Source organism: Antennarius striatus, chromosome 21, assembly GCF_040054535.1.
Source record: "Antennarius striatus isolate MH-2024 chromosome 21, ASM4005453v1, whole genome shotgun sequence".
NCBI classification, from domain to species: domain Eukaryota; kingdom Metazoa; phylum Chordata; class Actinopteri; order Lophiiformes; family Antennariidae; genus Antennarius; species Antennarius striatus.
This window is the reverse complement of record NC_090796.1, coordinates 18,017,470-18,042,500: the sequence shown is the minus strand read 5'-3', so window position 1 is coordinate 18,042,500 and position 25,031 is coordinate 18,017,470. Positions and strand designations below refer to the sequence as shown.

General features: G+C 39.0%; 1 protein-coding gene across 4 annotated transcripts in view; it reads right to left on the bottom strand.

The window, feature by feature from the left end:
• Positions 1 to 13,711, bottom strand: part of LOC137588337 (ankyrin repeat domain-containing protein 1-like) — a 17,084-nt gene extending 3,373 nt beyond the window's left edge. For 2 of the 4 annotated variants that reach the window (XM_068305362.1, XM_068305365.1), the window contains exons 1-8: positions 13,412 to 13,711; positions 12,847 to 12,898; positions 9,366 to 9,467; positions 8,765 to 8,899; positions 8,571 to 8,678; positions 8,398 to 8,496; positions 7,796 to 7,894; positions 1,696 to 1,794 (exon numbers count right to left, since the gene is read on the bottom strand). In XM_068305362.1, the coding sequence (XP_068161463.1) occupies positions 1,696 to 1,794; positions 7,796 to 7,894; positions 8,398 to 8,496; positions 8,571 to 8,678; positions 8,765 to 8,899; positions 9,366 to 9,467; positions 12,847 to 12,898; positions 13,412 to 13,434 (717 nt within the window). In that variant the 5' untranslated portion in view covers positions 13,435 to 13,711. Of the gene's footprint in view, positions 1 to 1,695; positions 1,795 to 7,795; positions 7,895 to 8,397; positions 8,497 to 8,570; positions 8,679 to 8,764; positions 8,900 to 9,365; positions 9,468 to 10,282; positions 11,115 to 12,846; positions 12,899 to 13,411 lie in introns of those variants that run through there. The other 2 variants (XM_068305363.1, XM_068305364.1) reach the window with 2 other exon arrangements.
• Positions 13,712 to 25,031: the final 11,320 nt, after the last annotated feature.

Here is a 25,031-nt window from a genome sequence, read left to right as displayed (position 1 = left end):
TATTGTGGCAAGCTTGCATAACATTTTTCCCCAGGTATCTGGTTTTCACTCGGCGGCCGGCATTCTGTCAACCAGTGTCTCCCCAGATGTCGATGTTCTGAACAGTCAGTGGCCCTCCTGGTTTAACCCTGTCTAAACTAGTTTTACCTCTTTTTCTTCCAACACCACCCTCCGTCCCTGACCATTCACTCCATTCATGTCATTCATTCCGCACAAATCCCCATTCATCACATTCACAACCAAATTCACCTTCCATTTCATACAATACGATACAATACAATATTCAATTAAACACTTTATCACGTTCCCCGAATTGCCATCGGAGGCACTGGAACCCCAAACACCAAGAATATTAACCGAAATCGCCGTTCGAAGAGTCTCCAACCCCAAAATGGTACTTTACCAGAAGGACTCCAACCTTGACCTCTTACCTTCTATCTTACTGAACTGATCCTATGACATCATCACTCATCTCCTTTAATTTAGTCAGTCCAATTGCAGAAATTTGGTTATTATAACAGGTTTTCTGCTTACCTTTGCTAACTGCGGCCACTGGGAGATGAAGAACAATGTTTATGACCGGATCGTCCGAGGTCGTCCTTTCTGTTAATGGCTGCTGTCGTCACGGAGTTGACGATCCTTCGTCTCCCCCTCTCACCACGTTGGGCGCCAAAAACTGAAGCAAAGTCCTTTCTAAGCTTCTTTATTCCGTGGCTTCTTGTTATTGAGGTAAAGTAGGAGACTTAGATGATCGTCATAAGTTTAAAAAGTTAAATCAGACGTAACTGAAGAAGAGCAAAGTCTATCTTGGCCCTGTCAATTTAAACAATCCAGATTAGGAATATGCATGAGGGGATGTGGTGTCTTCTGGTCCAATCAGATCGTGACAGGTTTTTGGCTTCTCGGTGTAGTTTGTTTGCGGTCTCATCCTGTAAACAAACCTGCCGACACCCTGATTACCCTATAAGTGTGAAGACTTCCATAAATGGAATTGTTACTGTAATTGTGTGTGTGTGTGTGTGTGTGTGTGTGTGTGTGAGATTAGATAAATGTGCCAACGTCCTCCAAGTGGAACTGCCACTGCAACTGTGTGTGTGTGTGTGTGTGTGTGTGTCACATTAGATGAGTTCAAGTGTGTGCAAATTTCCTGAGACAGCTGTTAGAAAAGTTTATTGTATAATTAAAACTAAATACTAATGCAGCAAAACAACGAATAGCGTGTGTTTAAATCTCTTCACTGTGTTGTTTATGTTGTGTTGTTTACGTTGTGTTGTTTACGTTGTGTTGTTGTGTTTGTGTTGTTGTGACAACACAAACACAACAACACAAACACAACAACACAAACACAACAACACAAACACAACAACACAAACACAACAACACAAACACAACAACACACCACCCACGTCAGAGTTGTTCATTGTTGAACAAACTTCTCAGCGTCACAATAAACTTTTTAAAACTGAGCTGACAGTTGATCAGCTGACTGTCTGAGCAGTGTCTGTAACCATAGTAACGGAGTCTGTGCTGCCTTCAGGGTTACCTCTGGGTTATTTATTGATGTCTGTAACCATAGTAACAGTGTCTGTGCTGCCCATCATCCTGCATTAACGTGAGGAACCTGTCTGTGTTTCCATCCACTTTTAAAGTGAGGACAGACGAGCGCCTGGTTTTCCGTGCGGTCTTTGAACGCACCCTGTCCTGAGTGTTGACGTCAGCTCCGCAGCCAATGAGGTGCTGAGCACAGTCCAGGTGTCCAGTCCTCACAGACACCTGGAGGGCGGTGCTGTCCAGCTGCAGGCGAGTCAGACAGGCGTTAGAGCTCACCCACTGTTCACTGGTGGTACTGGTGTAGTAATAGTACTGTCACTGGTGTAGTAATAGTACTGTCACTGGTGTAGTAATAGTACTGTCACTGGTGTAGTAATAGTACTGTCACTGGTGTAGTAATAGTACTGTCACTGGTGTAGTAATAGTACTGTCACTGGTGTAGTAATAGTACTGTCACTGGTGTAGTAATAGTACTGTCACTGGTGTAGTAATAGTACTGTCACTGGTGTAGTAATAGTACTGTCACTGGTGTAGTAATAGTACTGTCACTGGTGTAGTAATAGTACTGTCACTGGTGTAGTAATAGTACTGTCACTGGTGTAGTAACAGTACTGTCACTGGTGTAGTAATAGTACTGTCACTGGTGTAGTAATAGTACTGTCACTGGTGTAGTAATAGTACTGTCACTGGTGTAGTAATAGTACTGTCACTGGTGTAGTAATAGTACTGTCACTGGTGTAGTAATAGTACTGTCACTGGTGTAGTAACAGTACTGTCACTGGTGTAGTAATAGTACTGTCACTGGTGTAGTAATAGTACAGTCACTGGTGTAGTAACAGTACTGTCACTGGTGTAGTAATAGTACTGTCACTGGTGTAGTAATAGTACAGTCACTGGTGTAGTAATAGTACAGTCACTGGTGTAGTAATAGTACTGTCACTGGTGTAGTAATAGTACTGTCACTGGTGTAGTAACAGTACTGTCACTGGTGTAGTAATAGTACTGTCACTGGTGTAGTAATAGTACTGTCACTGGTGTAGTAATAGTACTGTCACTGGTGTAGTAATAGTACAGTCACTGGTGTAGTAATAGTACTGTCACTGGTGTAGTAATAGTACTGTCACTGGTGTAGTAATAGTACAGTCACTGGTGTAGTAATAGTACTGTCACTGGTGTAGTAATAGTACAGTCACTGGTGTAGTAATAGTACTGTCACTGGTGTAGTAATAGTACTGTCACTGGTGTAGTAATAGTACTGTCACTGGTGTAGTAATAGTACTGTCACTGGTGTAGTAATAGCACTGTCACTGGTGTAGTAATAGTACTGTCACTGGTGTAGTAATAGTACTGTCACTGGTGTAGTAATAGTACTGTCACTGGTGTAGTAACAGTACTGTCACTGGTGTAGTAACAGTACTGTCACTGGTGTAGTAATAGTACTGTCACTGGTGTAGTAATAGTACTGTCACTGGTGTAGTAATAGTACTGTCACTGGTGTAGTAATAGTACTGTCACTGGTGTAGTAACAGTACTGTCACTGGTGTAGTAACAGTACTGTCACTGGTGTAGTAATAGTACTGTCACTGGTGTAGTAATAGTACTGTCACTGGTGTAGTAATAGTACAGTCACTGGTGTAGTAATAGTACTGTCACTGGTGTAGTAATAGTACTGTCACTGGTGTAGTAATAGTACTGTCACTGGTGTAGTAATAGTACAGTCACTGGTGTAGTAATAGTACAGTCACTGGTGTAGTAATAGTACTGTCACTGGTGTAGTAACAGTACTGTCACTGGTGTAGTAACAGTACTGTCACTGGTGTAGTAATAGTACTGTCACTGGTGTAGTAATAGTACTGTCACTGGTGTAGTAATAGTACTGTCACTGGTGTAGTAATAGTACAGTCACTGGTGTAGTAATAGTACAGTCACTGGTGTAGTAATAGTACTGTCACTGGTGTAGTAATAGTACTGTCACTGGTGTAGTAATAGTACTGTCACTGGTGTAGTAACAGTACTGTCACTGGTGTAGTAACAGTACTGTCACTGGTGTAGTAACAGTACAGTCACTGGTGTAGTAATAGTACTGTCACTGGTGTAGTAATAGTACAGTCACTGGTGTAGTAATAGTACAGTCACTGGTGTAGTAATAGTACTGTCACTGGTGTAGTAATAGTACTGTCACTGGTGTAGTAATAGTACTGTCACTGGTGTAGTAATAGTACAGTCACTGGTGTAGTAATAGTACTGTCACTGGTGTAGTAATAGTACTGTCACTGGTGTAGTAACAGTACTGTCACTGGTGTAGTAACAGTACTGTCACTGGTGTAGTAACAGTACTGTCACTGGTGTAGTAATAGTACTGTCACTGGTGTAGTAATAGTACTGTCACTGGTGTAGTAATAGTACAGTCACTGGTGTAGTAATAGTACTGTCACTGGTGTAGTAATAGTACTGTCACTGGTGTAGTAATAGTACTGTCACTGGTGTAGTAATAGTACTGTCACTGGTGTAGTAATAGTACAGTCACTGGTGTAGTAATAGTACAGTCACTGGTGTAGTAATAGTACTGTCACTGGTGTAGTAATAGTACTGTCACTGGTGTAGTAATAGTACTGTCACTGGTGTAGTAATAGTACTGTCACTGGTGTAGTAATAGTACTGTCACTGGTGTAGTAATAGTACTGTCACTGGTGTAGTAATAGTACTGTCACTGGTGTAGTAATAGTACTGTCACTGGTGTAGTAACAGTACTGTCACTGGTGTAGTAATAGTACTGTCACTGGTGTAGTAATAGTACTGTCACTCGTGTAGTAATAGTACTGTCACTGGTGTAGTAATAGTACTGTCACTGGTGTAGTAATAGTACTGTCACTGGTGTAGTAACAGTACTGTCACTGGTGTAGTAACAGTACAGTCACTGGTGTAGTAACAGTACTGTCACTGGTGAAGTAAAAGTACTGTCACTGGTGTAGTAATAGTACTGTCACTGGTGTAGTAATAGTACAGTCACTGGTGTAGTAATAGTACTGTCACTGGTGTAGTAATAGTACTGTCACTGGTGTAGTAACAGTACTGTCACTGGTGTAGTAACAGTACTGTCACTGGTGTAGTAATAGTACTGTCACTGGTGTAGTAATAGTACAGTCACTGGTGTAGTAATAGTACAGTCACTGGTGTAGTAATAGTACAGTCACTGGTGTAGTAATAGTACTGTCACTGGTGTAGTAATAGTACTGTCACTGGTGTAGTAATAGTACAGTCACTGGTGTAGTAATAGTACTGTCACTGGTGTAGTAATAGTACTGTCACTGGTGTAGTAATAGTACTGTCACTGGTGTAGTAACAGTACTGTCACTGGTGTAGTAACAGTACTGTCACTGGTGTAGTAACAGTACTGTCACTGGTGTAGTCACAGTACAGTCACTGGTGTAGTAATAGTACTGTCACTGGTGTAGTAATAGTACTGTCACTGGTGTAGTAATAGTACAGTCACTGGTGTAGTAATAGTACAGTCACTGGTGTAGTAATAGTACTGTCACTGGTGTAGTAATAGTACTGTCACTGGTGTAGTAACAGTACTGTCACTGGTGTAGTAATAGTACTGTCACTGGTGTAGTAATAGTACTGTCACTGGTGTAGTAATAGTACTGTCACTGGTGTAGTAATAGTACAGTCACTGGTGTAGTAATAGTACTGTCACTGGTGTAGTAATAGTACTGTCACTGGTGTAGTAATAGTACTGTCACTGGTGTAGTAATAGTACAGTCACTGGTGTAGTAATAGTACAGTCACTGGTGTAGTAATAGTACTGTCACTGGTGTAGTAATAGTACTGTCACTGGTGTAGTAATAGTACTGTCACTGGTGTAGTAATAGTACTGTCACTGGTGTAGTAATAGTACTGTCACTGGTGTAGTAACAGTACTGTCACTGGTGTAGTAACAGTACTGTCACTGGTGTAGTAATAGTACTGTCACTGGTGTAGTAATAGTACTGTCACTGGTGTAGTAATAGTACTGTCACTGGTGTAGTAATAGTACTGTCACTGGTGTAGTAATAGTACTGTCACTGGTGTAGTAATAGTACTGTCACTGGTGTAGTAATAGTACAGTCACTGGTGTAGTAACAGTACTGTCACTGGTGTAGTAACAGTACTGTCACTGGTGTAGTAATAGTACTGTCACTGGTGTAGTAACAGTACTGTCACTGGTGTAGTAATAGTACTGTCACTGGTGTAGTAACAGTACTGTCACTGGTGTAGTAATAGTACTGTCACTGGTGTAGTAATAGTACAGTCACTGGTGTAGTAACAGTACTGTCACTGGTGTAGTAACAGTACTGTCACTGGTGTAGTAACAGTACTGTCACTGGTGTAGTAACAGTACTGTCACTGGTGTAGTAATAGTACTGTCACTGGTGTAGTAATAGTACTGTCACTGGTGTAGTAATAGTACTGTCACTGGTGTAGTAATAGTACAGTCACTGGTGTAGTAACAGTACTGTCACTGGTGTAGTAACAGTACTGTCACTGGTGTAGTAACAGTACTGTCACTGGTGTAGTAATAGTACTGTCACTGGTGTAGTAATAGTACTGTCACTGGTGTAGTAATAGTACTGTCACTGGTGTAGTAATAGTACTGTCACTGGTGTAGTAATAGTACTGTCACTGGTGTAGTAATAGTACTGTCACTGGTGTAGTAATAGTACAGTCACTGGTGTAGTAATAGTACAGTCACTGGTGTAGTAATAGTACAGTCACTGGTGTAGTAATAGTACTGTCACTGGTGTAGTAATAGTACTGTCACTGGTGTAGTAATAGTACAGTCACTGGTGTAGTAATAGTACTGTCACTGGTGTAGTAATAGTACTGTCACTGGTGTAGTAATAGTACTGTCACTGGTGTAGTAACAGTACTGTCACTGGTGTAGTAACAGTACTGTCACTGGTGTAGTAACAGTACTGTCACTGGTGTAGTCACAGTACAGTCACTGGTGTAGTAATAGTACTGTCACTGGTGTAGTAATAGTACTGTCACTGGTGTAGTAATAGTACAGTCACTGGTGTAGTAATAGTACAGTCACTGGTGTAGTAATAGTACTGTCACTGGTGTAGTAATAGTACTGTCACTGGTGTAGTAACAGTACTGTCACTGGTGTAGTAATAGTACTGTCACTGGTGTAGTAATAGTACTGTCACTGGTGTAGTAATAGTACTGTCACTGGTGTAGTAATAGTACAGTCACTGGTGTAGTAATAGTACTGTCACTGGTGTAGTAATAGTACTGTCACTGGTGTAGTAATAGTACTGTCACTGGTGTAGTAATAGTACAGTCACTGGTGTAGTAATAGTACAGTCACTGGTGTAGTAATAGTACTGTCACTGGTGTAGTAATAGTACTGTCACTGGTGTAGTAATAGTACTGTCACTGGTGTAGTAATAGTACTGTCACTGGTGTAGTAATAGTACTGTCACTGGTGTAGTAACAGTACTGTCACTGGTGTAGTAACAGTACTGTCACTGGTGTAGTAATAGTACTGTCACTGGTGTAGTAATAGTACTGTCACTGGTGTAGTAATAGTACTGTCACTGGTGTAGTAATAGTACTGTCACTGGTGTAGTAATAGTACTGTCACTGGTGTAGTAATAGTACTGTCACTGGTGTAGTAATAGTACAGTCACTGGTGTAGTAACAGTACTGTCACTGGTGTAGTAACAGTACTGTCACTGGTGTAGTAATAGTACTGTCACTGGTGTAGTAACAGTACTGTCACTGGTGTAGTAATAGTACTGTCACTGGTGTAGTAACAGTACTGTCACTGGTGTAGTAATAGTACTGTCACTGGTGTAGTAATAGTACAGTCACTGGTGTAGTAACAGTACTGTCACTGGTGTAGTAACAGTACTGTCACTGGTGTAGTAACAGTACTGTCACTGGTGTAGTAACAGTACTGTCACTGGTGTAGTAATAGTACTGTCACTGGTGTAGTAATAGTACTGTCACTGGTGTAGTAATAGTACTGTCACTGGTGTAGTAATAGTACAGTCACTGGTGTAGTAACAGTACTGTCACTGGTGTAGTAACAGTACTGTCACTGGTGTAGTAACAGTACTGTCACTGGTGTAGTAATAGTACTGTCACTGGTGTAGTAATAGTACTGTCACTGGTGTAGTAATAGTACTGTCACTGGTGTAGTAATAGTACTGTCACTGGTGTAGTAATAGTACTGTGATGTCAGTAGTATCACCTTGTCTGTAGCAGTCATGTCTGCTCCGCCATCCAGCAGTGCTTTGAGGACAGACAGATGTCCTCCTCGACACGCTGAGTGGACACAAGTGGACCCCAGCTGGACAGAACCAAGACATTAGAACAGGCGCTAACCTTAGATTTTCACTGGATTAACACTGACAACACTGGATTAAAACTCATATTAATACTGGATTAATATGGATTCAACATATGATAACACTAGATCAACACAGATAACACTGGATTAACACTGATAACAACGTATTTTCACTGGATTAACTGTGATAACACTGGTTTAACACTGGATTAACATTAATACTAACACTGGATTATCACTGATAACACTGGATTAACACAACACTGGATTAGCACTGGATTAATTTTGCTAACACTGGATTAGCACTGGATTATCTGTGATAACACTGAATTAACACTGTCAACACTGGATTAGCATTGATAACTGGATTAATACTGGATTAACACTGATCAAAAGACATTGTGCCATCATGAAACTGACTGACATCAGGAAATAAACCTCGTTCATGTGGTGATTGACGAGATTATTATTCCCTGCCATAATCTGCTAGAGATTAATGGTACCTTGTCTCTGCTGTGGATGTTGGCGCCAGCCTCCATCAGTTTTGTGACGACCTCCAGGTGACCCTGGGAAGATGCTCTGTGCAAACCTGTCCGCTGGAACTGAACACACACAGAGCCAGCCAATCAGCCTGTTATACCACAGCCAATGAAAGCGGTGCAGAGCGATGACTCACTGAGTCCTGGGCGTCGACGTCTCCACCTGTGGACATGTAGCGGCCAATCACCAGCAGCTGCTGCTCGTCACAGGCCTGGAAGAAGTCCTCCTCATCCACATAGTAAGGCTGCGAGACACAGGCGCCGATCACATGACCTCTGTCTGCAGCTGGAGACTGGGTCACCTGCACAGGTGAGGCTGTGTGTGTGTTACCACTAGATGGACAGGAGGGGGCGCTGTAGCATATGTCCTGGCTGCAGCCTTCTGCTCTCTCTTGGTTTTCCTCAGCAGCAGGAGGTTCTGCAGGTCAGCAGGAGTCTCCAGCAGGGGGCGCCCTGACCCATCTGTCTGCACCGGACAGAGACACGAGAGGCAGGAGCCGGCTGCTGATTGGTCAGAACCAGGACCCGGCTGCTGATTGGTCAGTCTGCCTCACATCTCCACATCAGTTAGTCCTGTAGTGAAGCTAACGTGCTAATACTGGCAGCGGAACGCTGACATGTTTATTTAAAGACTTTAACAGCTGCTGATAAGAATAATAACAATAGTAATAATAATGCATTTATGAAATAGTAATAATGATTGTAGTAGTAATAAAAATATAAATTATAGTAATGGGAAATAATGCAATAATAATTATACTACTACGACAAGAATAATATAAATCAGAATAGGTATAATTGTAGCAATAAAAAAATAACAATGAAAAAGGTTAAAAATAATCAAAATAATATTACTAGTAGAGTTAATAAATATTAACAGTAGTAATAATAACTAATAGAAGCATAAAACAAAACCGTTGGTGGTCTCTAACCTTGACACTCATTGGTCGATCAGAGTGTTGGCTTCCGCTGCAGCTGACGGCATCCTGCTTCTCCTGAGAAACAGATGACTCGTAGCCGCCGCCCTTCAACTGCTGACAGAGTTATGACATCATCGTTTCTGTGGTGACATCATCAGCCCAGACGGAGCTGGTTCATCTGTGTGTCGTCTTTAAATCCTGTCTCAAGTTTTTATTCCACTTCCATCATGTTGACATTAAGTACCACTAGTACTATACTATTACTACTACTACTACAATACTACTACTATACTACTACTACTATACTACTACTACTATACTACTATTACTATACTCATACTTCTATACTACTACTACTACTACTGCTACTACTACTTTACTACTATACTACTACTACACTACTACTAATACTATACTACTAATACTACTATACTACTACTACTACTATACTACTTTACTACTACTACTATACTACTACTACCACTACTATACTACTATTACTACACTACTACTACTACTACTCTACTACTACTACTACTACTACTATACTACTATTATACTACTACTACTACCATTACACTACTATACTACTACTGCTACTACTATACTACTTTACTACTACTACTACCACTATACTACTCTACTACTACTACTACTATACTACTATTATACTACTACTACTACCATTACACTACTTTACTACTACTACTACCACTATACTACTATACTACTACTACTTTACTACTACTACTATACTTCTATTACTACTACACTACTACCACTACTACTATACTACACTACTACTATACTCGTACTACTATACTACTACAGGTAGTCGCCGACTTACGACCTGTGCAACTTACGACCGATCGACTTTACGACCACAATGTCCGGGTAACGCGGGCATTCCCTCCAGCCACAGTACTCACGCTCTGAGGCTCCCGCGCTCTCTCCAGTCCCCACGGCGCACACATGCTGTTCAGTCACACTGAGATCAGCAGCCCAGCCCACTACTGATGGGCTGGGCTGCTTAGGAGGCTGTGACGGAGAAATGTATGAATGGCGTATGGAAAAACTGTCAAGCGTTACGTGAACTCTTCTGCTGGATTTGAAAGTGACGAAGAACTTGATCAGATTCGGGAGAAAATAGTGAAACTGGCAAAAAACCTCTCCTTGGAGAACTGACGAATGATCGCGCTGTAAGAAGAACTGATCGCGCTGGAAGAAGAAAGAGTGGAAGAAGAAGAGAGAAGAGAAGCAGAGAAAGAAGAGGAGGAAACAGAAAAAATGTTCACCACCAAAGGCTTGTCAGAAGGCTTTTCCCTGTTAAATAAACTCCGTGCACACTTTGAAGAAATGCACATAGAACATAGAAACATTTGCAAGGATTGAACGGATGGCAAACGACGCTTTCCGTCCATATCGTGAAATTTATGAGGAGAAAAAGAAACGAACAATTCAGACAAAGCTCACAATGATTATGAAAAGATGGTCTCCCGCTCCCACCAACCCACACGCTGCCCCAGCTGACGATCCGGACGACCCCCAGCCAAGAACCAGCGCTGCTGGATTGAATTTTTACTTAAGAGTCGATTTACGACCAAGTCGAGTTACGACCGATCTGTCGGTCCCAATCGCGGTCGTAAGTCGACGACTACCTGTACTATACTACTATACTATTACTAATATACTACTACTACTACTACACTCCTACTATACTACTATTTCTACACTCATACTACTATACTACAACTACTATACTACTACCACTATACTACTACTACACTACTACTATACCACTACTACTATACTACTACTACACTACTACTACTACTAGTTCTACTATACTACTACTATACTACCACCACTACTACTACTATACTACTTCTACTAGTTCTACTATACTACTAATACTACTACCACCACTACTACTACTACCATACTACTAGACCTACTATACTACTACTACCACCACTACTACTGCTATACTACTACCATACTAATAGATCTACTACACTACTATTATACTACTATACTACTACTAGTACTATACTACTACCACCACTACTACTAGTATACTACTACTACTACTATACTACCTCTAGTACTACTATCATACTACTAGTACTACTACTACTCCTACTATACTACAACTATACTACTAGACCTACTATGCTACTATTATACTTCTATACTACTACTACTACTATACTACTACTATACTACTACTATACTACAACTACTATACTACTACTACTAGTACTATACTACTACTACTATACTACTAGTACTATACTGCTACTACTAGTACTATACTACTATTACTATACTATTACTATACTACTCACTATACTACTAGATCTACTACACTACTATTATACTACTATACTACTACTAGTACTATACTTTTACTACTATACTACAACTTTACTACCAGACCTACTATACTACTATTATACTACTAATACTACTAGTACTATACTACTACTACTATACTGCTACTACAATTTCCTCCAGGATTAATAAAGTATCTATCTATCTATCTACTATACTGCTACTATACTACTACTAGTACTATACTACTACTATACTACTACATCTACTTGAATTGTTAGAGGACAGACTGATCTCAGAACAGAAATAGACGTCAGATGAAGCAACAGGCAGCAGCTGATCTCTGACCTCTGGTCAGTCATTAAACTTTATTCACAGCTCAAGGAGGAACAACAGCTTTTACAGCTTGGCATATATTCTGTGTGTGTGTGTGTGTGTGTGTGTGTGTGTGTGTGTGTGCATGTGCGTGTGTGTTGGACATGACCTTCTCCAATGTCAGTTAATTGGCCAATCATGTCCCAGGAAAGGGATGAGGGTCGCTGGTCATGTGACCTCTGGTCCATCACTGGTTCCTGTTGATTCTTGTTGAACACGATTAATAAATGAGTCAGTGTGACGATGTGGTGATGTCACCATGATGTCATGTGACCACAGTTTAACTTGCTGCCTGTTGTCCCTCAGAGGAGAAGAGTGACATCATGAGGATGAAGACGGTGCCAAGCGGGCTGCAGCTGATCAGGAGCCTGCTGATGATGTCATGTCAACATCTCCCAAATCACAGGCCAGAGGTCAGAGGTCAGGCAGCACACACACATACCGACACCGACACACACACACACACACCCACACACACATACACAGACACTCACCGACACACACACACACACACCGACACACACACACACACACACACACACCGACACACACACACACACACGCACCAAAACACACACACACACACCGACACACACACCGACACACACACACACACACACACACACACACCGACACACACACACACCGACACACACACACACACACACACCGACACACACACACACACACACACACACACACCGACACACACACACACACACACACACACACACACACACACACACACAGTGGCTAGCGCCTGAGGCTAGCGTTTCCTGCTTACCGTCCCCACCAGGTCTTCCTCCTCCTCTTCCTCCCAGCTGTGCTGCTCACATCTTACATTAGAAACACAAACATGATTTTCTTCATGTCTTAAACATGTCACGCCTGCTGGTTGCCGTGGCGACCAAGGCCGACTCCCGTTCTGCTGTTCCTCTAATTATTTCATGGGATTCACTGAACTTTGGGGTTTTCACTACTGACTAGTTAGACTAGTAATACTGACTGGTTAGACCAGTAATACTGACTGGTTAGACTAGTAATACTGACTGGTTAGACCAGTAATACTGACTGGTTAGACCAGTAATACTGACTGTTTAGACCAGTAATACTGACTGGTTAGACTAGTAATACTGACTGGTTAGACCAGTAATACTGACTGGTTAGACCAGTAATACTGACTGGTTAGACTAGTAATACTGACTGGTTAGACCAGTAATACTTACTGTTTAGACCAGTAATACTGACTGGTAAGACTAGTAATATTGACTCGTAATACTGGCTGAACCTACTAGTCAACATGGTCCCAACAATCGACCAGAACCAATCAGCAGTGACGATCAGCTCACCTCGGCTCCATGTTGGCGTCCATCAGCAGAGTGAAGACGTCTGCTCTATTGACGGCGTCCTCCTCCTCTTATAGACCCTGCCCCCCTGACCCCTGACCTCTGTCCCCACTCGTTGAGCACACAGGAGACAAGGGTTGACCTGTCTGACCTCTCAGGCACCAGAGAAGAAGAGTTGTTAGCATTCCGCTGGTGTTAGCATTTCAACAGCAGAGGGAGATGACACCTCTGAGTTAGTAACATACTAGTCTCTTCTTCAGGTGTTTAAACTAGTCTCTTCTTCAGGTGTTTAAACTAGTCTCTACTTCAGGTGTTTAAACTAGTCTCTACTTCAGGTGTTTAAACTAGTCTCTTCAGATGTTTAAACTAGTCTCTACTTCAGGTGTTTAAACTAGTCTCTTCTTCAGGTGTTTAAACTAGTCTCTTCTTCAGGTGTTTAAACTAGTCTCTACTTCAGGTGTTTAAACTAGTCTCTACTTCAGGTGTTTAAACTAGTCTCTTCAGATGTTTAAACTAGTCTCTACTTCAGGTGTTTAAACTAGTCTCTTCTTCAGGTGTTTAAACTAGTCTCTTCTTCAGGTGTTTAAACTAGTCTCTACTTCAGGTGTTTAAACTAGTCTCTTCAGATGTTTAAACTAGTCTCTACTTCAGGTGTTTAAACTAGTCTCTACTTCAGGTGTTTAAACTAGTCTCTACTTCAGGTGTTTAAACTAGTCTCTTCAGATGTTTAAACTAGTCTCTACTTCAGGTGTTTAAACTAGTCTCTTCTTCAGGTGTTTAAACTAGTCTCTTCTTCAGGTGTTTAAACTAGTCTCTACTTCAGGTGTTTAAACTAGTCTCTACTTCAGGTGTTTAAACTAGTCTCTTCTTCAGGTGTTTAAACTAGTCTCTTCTTCAGATGTTTAAACTAGTCTCTTCTTCAGGTGTTTAAACTAGTCTCTTCTTCAGGTGTTTAAACTAGTCTCTTCAGGTGTTTAAACTAGTCTCTACTTCAGGTGTTTAAACTAGTCTCTTCTTCAGGTGTTTAAACTAGTCTCTACTTCAGGTGTTTAAACTAGTCTCTTCTTCAGGTGTTTAAACTAGTCTCTTCAGGTGTTTAAACTAGTCTCTACTTCAGGTGTTTAAACTAGTCTCTACTTCAGGTGTTTAAACTAGTCTCTTCAGGTGTTTAAACTAGTCTCTACTTCAGGTGTTTAAACTAGTCTCTTCAGGTGTTTAAACTAGTCTCTACTTCAGGTGTTTAAACTAGTCTCTACTTCAGGTGTTTAAACTAGTCTCTTCTTCAGGTGTTTAAACTAGTCTCTTCAGGTGTTTAAACTAGTCTCTTCAGGTGTTTAAACTAGTCTCTACTTCAGGTGTTTAAACTAGTCTCTTCAGGTGTTTAAACTAGTCTCTACTTCAGGTGTTTAAACTAGTCTCTTCTTCAGGTGTTTAAACTAGTCTCTTCTTCAGGTGTTTAAACTAGTCTCTACTTCAGGTGTTTAAACTAGTCTCTTCAGATGTTTAAACTAGTCTCTACTTCAGGTGTTTAAACTAGTCTCTTCTTCAGGTGTTTAAACTAGTCTCTACTTCAGGTGTTTAAACTAGTCTCTACTTCAGGTGTTTAAACTAGTCTCTTCTTCAGGTGTTTAAACTAGTCTCTTCTTCAGGTGTTTAAACTAGTCTCTTCAGGTGTTTAAACTAGTCTCTACTTCAGGTGTTTAAACTAGTCTCTTCAGGTGTTTAAACTAGTCTCTTCTTCAGGTGTTTAAACTAGTCTCTACTTCAGGTGTTAAAACTAGTCTCTACTTCAGGTGTTTAAACTAGTCTCTTCAGGTGTTTAAACTAGTCTCTACTTCAGGTGTTTAAACTAGTCTCTTCTTCAGGTGTTTAAACTAGTCTCTTCTTCAGGTGTTTAAACTAGTCTCTTCAGGTGTTTAAACTAGTCTCTACTTCAGGTGTTTAAACTAGTCTCTACTTCAGGTGTTTAAACTAGTCTCTTCAGGTGTTTAAACTAGTCTCTACTTCAGGTGTTTAAACTAGTCTCTTCAGGTGTTTAAACTAGTCTCTACTTCAGGTGTTTAAAGTAGTCTCTACTTCAGGTGTTTAAAGTAGTCTCTACTTCAGGTGTTTAAACTAGTCTCTTCAGGTGTTTAAACTAGTCTCTTCTTCAGGTGTTTAAACTAGTCTCTTCAGGTGTTTAAACTAGTCTCTACTTCAGGTGTTTAAACTAGTCTCTACTTCAGGTGTTTAAACTAGTCTCTTCAGGTGTTTAAACTAGTCTCTACTTCAGGTGTTTAAACTAGTCTCTTCAGGTGTTTAAACTAGTCTCTACTTCAGGTGTTTAAACTAGTCTCTACTTCAGGTGTTTAAACTAGTCTCTTCTTCAGGTGTTTAAACTAGTCTCTTCAGGTGTTTAAACTAGTCTCTACTTCAGGTGTTTAAACTAGTCTCTTCTTCAGGTGTTTAAACTAGTCTCTTCTTCAGGTGTTTAAACTAGTCTCTACTTCAGGTGTTTAAACTAGTCTCTTCAGATGTTTAAACTAGTCTCTACTTCAGGTGTTTAAACTAGTCTCTTCTTCAGGTGTTTAAACTAGTCTCTACTTCAGGTGTTTAAACTAGTCTCTACTTCAGGTGTTTAAACTAGTCTCTTCTTCAGGTGTTTAAACTAGTCTCTTCAGGTGTTTAAACTAGTCTCTACTTCAGGTGTTTAAACTAGTCTCTACTTCAGGTGTTTAAACTAGTCTCTTCTTCAGGTGTTTAAACTAGTCTCTACTTCAGGTGTTTAAACTAGTCTCTTCTTCAGGTGTTTAAACTAGTCTCTTCAGGTGTTTAAACTAGTCTCTACTTCAGGTGTTTAAACTAGTCTCTACTTCAGGTGTTTAAACTAGTCTCTACTTCAGGTGTTTAAACTAGTCTCTACTTCAGGTGTTAAAACTAGTCTCTACTTCAGGTGTTTAAACTAGTCTCTTCAGGTGTTTAAACTAGTCTCTACTTCAGGTGTTTAAACTAGTCTCTTCTTCAGGTGTTTAAACTAGTCTCTTCTTCAGGTGTTTAAACTAGTCTCTTCAGGTGTTTAAACTAGTCTCTACTTCAGGTGTTTAAACTAGTCTCTACTTCAGGTGTTTAAACTAGTCTCTTCAGGTGTTTAAACTAGTCTCTACTTCAGGTGTTTAAACTAGTCTCTTCAGGTGTTTAAACTAGTCTCTACTTCAGGTGTTTAAACTAGTCTCTTCAGGTGTTTAAACTAGTCTCTTCAGGTGTTTAAACTAGTCTCTTCAGGTGTTTAAACTAGTCTCTACTTCAGGTGTTTAAACTAGTCTCTACTTCAGGTGTTTAAACTAGTCTCTTCAGGTGTTTAAACTAGTCCCTTCAGGTGTTTAAACTAGTCTCTTCAGGTGTTTAAACTAGTCTCTACTTCAGGTGTTTAAACAAGTCTCTACTTCAGGTGTTTAAACTAGTCTCTTCAGGTGTTTAAACTAGTCTCTTCAGGTGTTTAAACTAGTCTCTACTTCAGGTGTTTAAACTAGTCTCTACTTCAGGTGTTTAAACTAGTCTCTACTTCAGGTGTTTAAACTAGTCTCTTCTTCAGGTGTTTAAACTAGTCTCTACTTCAGGTGTTTAAACTAGTCTCTACTTCAGGTGTTTAAACTAGTCTCTTCTTCAGGTGTTTAAACTAGTCTCTACTTCAGGTGTTTAAACTAGTCTCTACTTCAGGTGTTTAAACTAGTCACTTCAGGTGTTTAAACTAGTCTCTTCAGATGTTTAAACTAGTCTCTACTTCAGGTGTTTAAACTAGTCTCTTCTTCAGGTGTTTAAACTAGTCTCTTCTTCAGGTGTTTAAACTAGTCTCTACTTCAGGTGTTTAAACTAGTCTCTACTTCAGGTGTTTAAACTAGTCTCTTCTTCAGGTGTTTAAACTAGTCTCTTCTTCAGGTGTTTAAACTAGTCTCTTCTTCAGGTGTTTAAACTAGTCTCTTCTTCAGGTGTTTAAACTAGTCTCTTCAGGTGTTTAAACTAGTCTCTTCTTCAGGTGTTTAAACTAGTCTCTACTTCAGGTGTTTAAACTAGTCTCTACTTCAGGTGTTTAAACTAGTCTCTACTTCAGGTGTTTAAACTAGTCTCTACTTCAGGTGTTTAAACTAGTCTCTTCTTCAGGTGTTTAAACTAGTCTCTACTTCAGGTGTTTAAACTAGTCTCTTCTTCAGGTGTTTAAACTAGTCTCTTCTTCAGGTGTTTAAACTAGTCTCTACTTCAGGTGTTTAAACTAGTCTCTACTTCAGGTGTTTAAACTAGTCTCTTCTTCAGGTGTTTAAACTAGTCTCTACTTCAGGTGTTTAAACTAGTCTCTACTTCAGGTGTTTAAACTAGTCTCTTCAGGTGTTTAAACTAGTCTCTTCAGGTGTTTAAACTAGTCTCTACTTCAGGTGTTTAAACAAGTCTCTTCAGGTGTTTAAACTAGTCTCTACTTCAGGTGTTTAAACTAGTCTCTTCAGGTGTTTAAACTAGTCTCTTCAGGTGTTTAAACTAGTCTCTACTTCAGGTGTTTAAACTAGTCTCTACTTCAGGTGTTTAAACTAGTCTCTACTTCAGGTGTTTAAACTAGTCTCTTCTTCAGGTGTTTAAACTAGTCTCTACTTCAGGTGTTTAAACTAGTCTCTACTTCAGGTGTTTAAACTAGTCTCTTCTTCAGGTGTTTAAACTAGTCTCTACTTCAGGTGTTTAAACTAGTCTCTACTTCAGGTGTTTAAACTAGTCTCTTCAGATGTTTAAACTAGTCTCTACTTCAGGTGTTTAAACTAGTCTCTTCTTCAGGTGTTTAAACTAGTCTCTTCTTCAGGTGTTTAAACTAGTCTCTACTTCAGGTGTTTAAACTAGTCTCTACTTCAGGTGTTTAAACTAGTCTCTTCTTCAGGTGTTTAAACTAGTCTCTTCTTCAGATGTTTAAACTAGTCTCTTCTTCAGGTGTTTAAACTAGTCTCTTCTTCAGGTGTTTAAACTAGTCTCTTCAGGTGTTTAAACTAGTCTCTCTTTCAGGTGTTTAAACTAGTCTCTACTTCAGGTGTTTAAACTAGTCTCTACTTCAGGTGTTTAAACTAGTCTCTACTTCAGGTGTTTAAACTAGTCTCTTCTTCAGGTGTTTAAACTAGTCTCTACTTCAGGTGTTTAAACTAGTCTCTTCTTCAGGTGTTTAAACTAGTCTCTTCTTCAGGTGTTTAAACTAGTCTCTTCAGGTGTTTAAACTAGTCTCTACTTCAGGTGTTTAAACTAGTCTCTACTTAAGGTGTTTAAACTAGTCTCTACTTCAGGTGTTTAAACTAGTCTCTTCAGGTGTTTAAACTAGTCTCTACTTCAGGTGTTTAAACTAGTCTCTACTTCAGGTGTTAAAACTAGTCTCTTCTTCAGGTGTTTAAACTAGTCTCTTCAGGTGTTTAAACTAGTCTCTTCAGGTGTTTAAACTAGTCTCTACTTCAGGTGTTTAAACTAGTCTCTTCAGGTGTTTAAACTAGTCTCTACTTCAGGTGTTTAAACTAGTCTCTACTTCAGGTGTTTAAACTAGTCTCTTCTTCAGGTGTTTAAACTAGTCTCTTCAGGTGTTTAAACTAGTCTCTTCAGGTGTTTAAACTAGTCTCTACTTCAGGTGTTTAAACTAGTCTCTTCAGGTGTTTAAACTAGTCTCTACTTCAGGTGTTTAAACTAGTCTCTTCTTCAGGTGTTTAAACTAGTCTCTTCTTCAGGTGTTTAAACTAGTCTCTACTTCAGGTGTTTAAACTAGTCTCTTCAGATGTTTAAACTAGTCTCTACTTCAGGTGTTTAAACTAGTCTCTTCTTCAGGTGTTTAAACTAGTCTCTACTTCAGGTGTTTAAACTAGTCTCTACTTCAGGTGTTTAAACTAGTCTCTTCTTCAGGTGTTTAAACTAGTCTCTACTTCAGGTGTTTAAACTAGTCTCTACTTCAGGTGTTAAAACTAGTCTCTACTTCAGGTGTTTAAACTAGTCTCTTCAGGTGTTTAAACTAGTCTCTACTTCAGGTGTTTAAACTAGTCTCTACTTCAGGTGTTTAAACTAGTCTCTTCTTCAGGTGTTTAAACTAGTCTCTTCAGGTGTTTAAACTAGTCTCTTCAGGTGTTTAAACTAGTCTCTACTTCAGGTGTTTAAACTAGTCTCTTCAGGTGTTTAAACTAGTCTCTACTTCAGGTGTTTAAACTAGTCTCTACTTCAGGTGTTTAAACTAGTCTCTTCTTCAGGTGTTTAAACTAGTCTCTTCAGGTGTTTAAACTAGTCTCTTCAGGTGTTTAAACTAGTCTCTACTTCAGGTGTTTAAACTAGTCTCTTCAGGTGTTTAAACTAGTCTCTACTTCAGGTGTTTAAACTAGTCTCTTCTTCAGGTGTTTAAACTAGTCTCTTCTTCAGGTGTTTAAACTAGTCTCTACTTCAGGTGTTTAAACTAGTCTCTTCAGATGTTTAAACTAGTCTCTACTTCAGGTGTTTAAACTAGTCTCTTCTTCAGGTGTTTAAACTAGTCTCTACTTCAGGTGTTTAAACTAGTCTCTACTTCAGGTGTTTAAACTAGTCTCTTCTTCAGGTGTTTAAACTAGTCTCTACTTCAGGTGTTTAAACTAGTCTCTACTTCAGGTGTTAAAACTAGTCTCTACTTCAGGTGTTTAAACTAGTCTCTTCAGGTGTTTAAACTAGTCTCTACTTCAGGTGTTTAAACTAGTCTCTTCTTCAGGTGTTTAAACTAGTCTCTTCTTCAGGTGTTTAAACTAGTCTCTACTTCAGGTGTTTAAACTAGTCTCTACTTCAGGTGTTTAAACTAGTCTCTTCAGATGTTTAAACTAGTCTCTACTTCAGGTGTTTAAACTAGTCTCTTCTTCAGGTGTTTAAACTAGTCTCTTCTTCAGGTGTTTAAACTAGTCTCTACTTCAGGTGTTTAAACTAGTCTCTACTTCAGGTGTTTAAACTAGTCTCTTCAGATGTTTAAACTAGTCTCTACTTCAGGTGTTTAAACTAGTCTCTTCTTCAGGTGTTTAAACTAGTCTCTTCTTCAGGTGTTTAAACTAGTCTCTACTTCAGGTGTTTAAACTAGTCTCTTCAGATGTTTAAACTAGTCTCTACTTCAGGCGTTTAAACTAGTCTCTACTTCAGGTGTTTAAACTAGTCTCTACTTCAGGTGTTTAAACTAGTCTCTTCAGATGTTTAAACTAGTCTCTACTTCAGGTGTTTAAACTAGTCTCTTCTTCAGGTGTTTAAACTAGTCTCTTCTTCAGGTGTTTAAACTAGTCTCTACTTCAGGTGTTTAAACTAGTCTCTACTTCAGGTGTTTAAACTAGTCTCTTCTTCAGGTGTTTAAACTAGTCTCTTCTTCAGATGTTTAAACTAGTCTCTTCTTCAGGTGTTTAAACTAGTCTCTTCTTCAGGTGTTTAAACTAGTCTCTTCAGGTGTTTAAACTAGTCTCTACTTCAGGTGTTTAAACTAGTCTCTTCTTCAGGTGTTTAAACTAGTCTCTACTTCAGGTGTTTAAACTAGTCTCTTCTTCAGGTGTTTAAACTAGTCTCTTCAGGTGTTTAAACTAGTCTCTACTTCAGGTGTTTAAACTAGTCTCTACTTCAGGTGTTTAAACTAGTCTCTTCAGGTGTTTAAACTAGTCTCTACTTCAGGTGTTTAAACTAGTCTCTTCAGGTGTTTAAACTAGTCTCTACTTCAGGTGTTTAAACTAGTCTCTACTTCAGGTGTTTAAACTAGTCTCTTCTTCAGGTGTTTAAACTAGTCTCTTCAGGTGTTTAAACTAGTCTCTTCAGGTGTTTAAACTAGTCTCTACTTCAGGTGTTTAAACTAGTCTCTTCAGGTGTTTAAACTAGTCTCTACTTCAGGTGTTTAAACTAGTCTCTTCTTCAGGTGTTTAAACTAGTCTCTTCTTCAGGTGTTTAAACTAGTCTCTACTTCAGGTGTTTAAACTAGTCTCTTCAGATGTTTAAACTAGTCTCTACTTCAGGTGTTTAAACTAGTCTCTTCTTCAGGTGTTTAAACTAGTCTCTACTTCAGGTGTTTAAACTAGTCTCTACTTCAGGTGTTTAAACTAGTCTCTTCTTCAGGTGTTTAAACTAGTCTCTTCTTCAGGTGTTTAAACTAGTCTCTTCAGGTGTTTAAACTAGTCTCTACTTCAGGTGTTTAAACTAGTCTCTTCAGGTGTTTAAACTAGTCTCTTCTTCAGGTGTTTAAACTAGTCTCTACTTCAGGTGTTAAAACTAGTCTCTACTTCAGGTGTTTAAACTAGTCTCTTCAGGTGTTTAAACTAGTCTCTACTTCAGGTGTTTAAACTAGTCTCTTCTTCAGGTGTTTAAACTAGTCTCTTCTTCAGGTGTTTAAACTAGTCTCTTCAGGTGTTTAAACTAGTCTCTACTTCAGGTGTTTAAACTAGTCTCTACTTCAGGTGTTTAAACTAGTCTCTTCAGGTGTTTAAACTAGTCTCTACTTCAGGTGTTTAAACTAGTCTCTTCAGGTGTTTAAACTAGTCTCTACTTCAGGTGTTTAAAGTAGTCTCTACTTCAGGTGTTTAAAGTAGTCTCTACTTCAGGTGTTTAAACTAGTCTCTTCAGGTGTTTAAACTAGTCTCTTCTTCAGGTGTTTAAACTAGTCTCTTCAGGTGTTTAAACTAGTCTCTACTTCAGGTGTTTAAACTAGTCTCTACTTCAGGTGTTTAAACTAGTCTCTTCAGGTGTTTAAACTAGTCTCTACTTCAGGTGTTTAAACTAGTCTCTTCAGGTGTTTAAACTAGTCTCTACTTCAGGTGTTTAAACTAGTCTCTACTTCAGGTGTTTAAACTAGTCTCTTCTTCAGGTGTTTAAACTAGTCTCTTCAGGTGTTTAAACTAGTCTCTACTTCAGGTGTTTAAACTAGTCTCTTCTTCAGGTGTTTAAACTAGTCTCTTCTTCAGGTGTTTAAACTAGTCTCTACTTCAGGTGTTTAAACTAGTCTCTTCAGATGTTTAAACTAGTCTCTACTTCAGGTGTTTAAACTAGTCTCTTCTTCAGGTGTTTAAACTAGTCTCTACTTCAGGTGTTTAAACTAGTCTCTACTTCAGGTGTTTAAACTAGTCTCTTCTTCAGGTGTTTAAACTAGTCTCTTCAGGTGTTTAAACTAGTCTCTACTTCAGGTGTTTAAACTAGTCTCTACTTCAGGTGTTTAAACTAGTCTCTACTTCAGGTGTTTAAACTAGTCTCTACTTCAGGTGTTAAAACTAGTCTCTACTTCAGGTGTTTAAACTAGTCTCTTCAGGTGTTTAAACTAGTCTCTACTTCAGGTGTTTAAACTAGTCTCTTCTTCAGGTGTTTAAACTAGTCTCTTCTTCAGGTGTTTAAACTAGTCTCTTCAGGTGTTTAAACTAGTCTCTACTTCAGGTGTTTAAACTAGTCTCTACTTCAGGTGTTTAAACTAGTCTCTTCAGGTGTTTAAACTAGTCTCTACTTCAGGTGTTTAAACTAGTCTCTTCAGGTGTTTAAACTAGTCTCTACTTCAGGTGTTTAAACTAGTCTCTTCAGGTGTTTAAACTAGTCTCTTCAGGTGTTTAAACTAGTCTCTTCAGGTGTTTAAACTAGTCTCTACTTCAGGTGTTTAAACTAGTCTCTACTTCAGGTGTTTAAACTAGTCTCTTCAGGTGTTTAAACTAGTCCCTTCAGGTGTTTAAACTAGTCTCTTCAGGTGTTTAAACTAGTCTCTACTTCAGGTGTTTAAACAAGTCTCTACTTCAGGTGTTTAAACTAGTCTCTTCAGGTGTTTAAACTAGTCTCTTCAGGTGTTTAAACTAGTCTCTACTTCAGGTGTTTAAACTAGTCTCTACTTCAGGTGTTTAAACTAGTCTCTACTTCAGGTGTTTAAACTAGTCTCTTCTTCAGGTGTTTAAACTAGTCTCTACTTCAGGTGTTTAAACTAGTCTCTACTTCAGGTGTTTAAACTAGTCTCTTCTTCAGGTGTTTAAACTAGTCTCTACTTCAGGTGTTTAAACTAGTCTCTACTTCAGGTGTTTAAACTAGTCACTTCAGGTGTTTAAACTAGTCTCTTCAGATGTTTAAACTAGTCTCTACTTCAGGTGTTTAAACTAGTCTCTTCTTCAGGTGTTTAAACTAGTCTCTTCTTCAGGTGTTTAAACTAGTCTCTACTTCAGGTGTTTAAACTAGTCTCTACTTCAGGTGTTTAAACTAGTCTCTTCTTCAGGTGTTTAAACTAGTCTCTTCTTCAGGTGTTTAAACTAGTCTCTTCTTCAGGTGTTTAAACTAGTCTCTTCTTCAGGTGTTTAAACTAGTCTCTTCAGGTGTTTAAACTAGTCTCTTCTTCAGGTGTTTAAACTAGTCTCTACTTCAGGTGTTTAAACTAGTCTCTACTTCAGGTGTTTAAACTAGTCTCTACTTCAGGTGTTTAAACTAGTCTCTACTTCAGGTGTTTAAACTAGTCTCTTCTTCAGGTGTTTAAACTAGTCTCTACTTCAGGTGTTTAAACTAGTCTCTTCTTCAGGTGTTTAAACTAGTCTCTTCTTCAGGTGTTTAAACTAGTCTCTACTTCAGGTGTTTAAACTAGTCTCTACTTCAGGTGTTTAAACTAGTCTCTTCTTCAGGTGTTTAAACTAGTCTCTACTTCAGGTGTTTAAACTAGTCTCTACTTCAGGTGTTTAAACTAGTCTCTTCAGGTGTTTAAACTAGTCTCTTCAGGTGTTTAAACTAGTCTCTACTTCAGGTGTTTAAACAAGTCTCTTCAGGTGTTTAAACTAGTCTCTACTTCAGGTGTTTAAACTAGTCTCTTCAGGTGTTTAAACTAGTCTCTTCAGGTGTTTAAACTAGTCTCTACTTCAGGTGTTTAAACTAGTCTCTACTTCAGGTGTTTAAACTAGTCTCTACTTCAGGTGTTTAAACTAGTCTCTTCTTCAGGTGTTTAAACTAGTCTCTACTTCAGGTGTTTAAACTAGTCTCTACTTCAGGTGTTTAAACTAGTCTCTTCTTCAGGTGTTTAAACTAGTCTCTACTTCAGGTGTTTAAACTAGTCTCTACTTCAGGTGTTTAAACTAGTCTCTTCAGATGTTTAAACTAGTCTCTACTTCAGGTGTTTAAACTAGTCTCTTCTTCAGGTGTTTAAACTAGTCTCTTCTTCAGGTGTTTAAACTAGTCTCTACTTCAGGTGTTTAAACTAGTCTCTACTTCAGGTGTTTAAACTAGTCTCTTCTTCAGGTGTTTAAACTAGTCTCTTCTTCAGATGTTTAAACTAGTCTCTTCTTCAGGTGTTTAAACTAGTCTCTTCTTCAGGTGTTTAAACTAGTCTCTTCAGGTGTTTAAACTAGTCTCTCTTTCAGGTGTTTAAACTAGTCTCTACTTCAGGTGTTTAAACTAGTCTCTACTTCAGGTGTTTAAACTAGTCTCTACTTCAGGTGTTTAAACTAGTCTCTTCTTCAGGTGTTTAAACTAGTCTCTACTTCAGGTGTTTAAACTAGTCTCTTCTTCAGGTGTTTAAACTAGTCTCTTCTTCAGGTGTTTAAACTAGTCTCTTCAGGTGTTTAAACTAGTCTCTACTTCAGGTGTTTAAACTAGTCTCTACTTAAGGTGTTTAAACTAGTCTCTACTTCAGGTGTTTAAACTAGTCTCTTCAGGTGTTTAA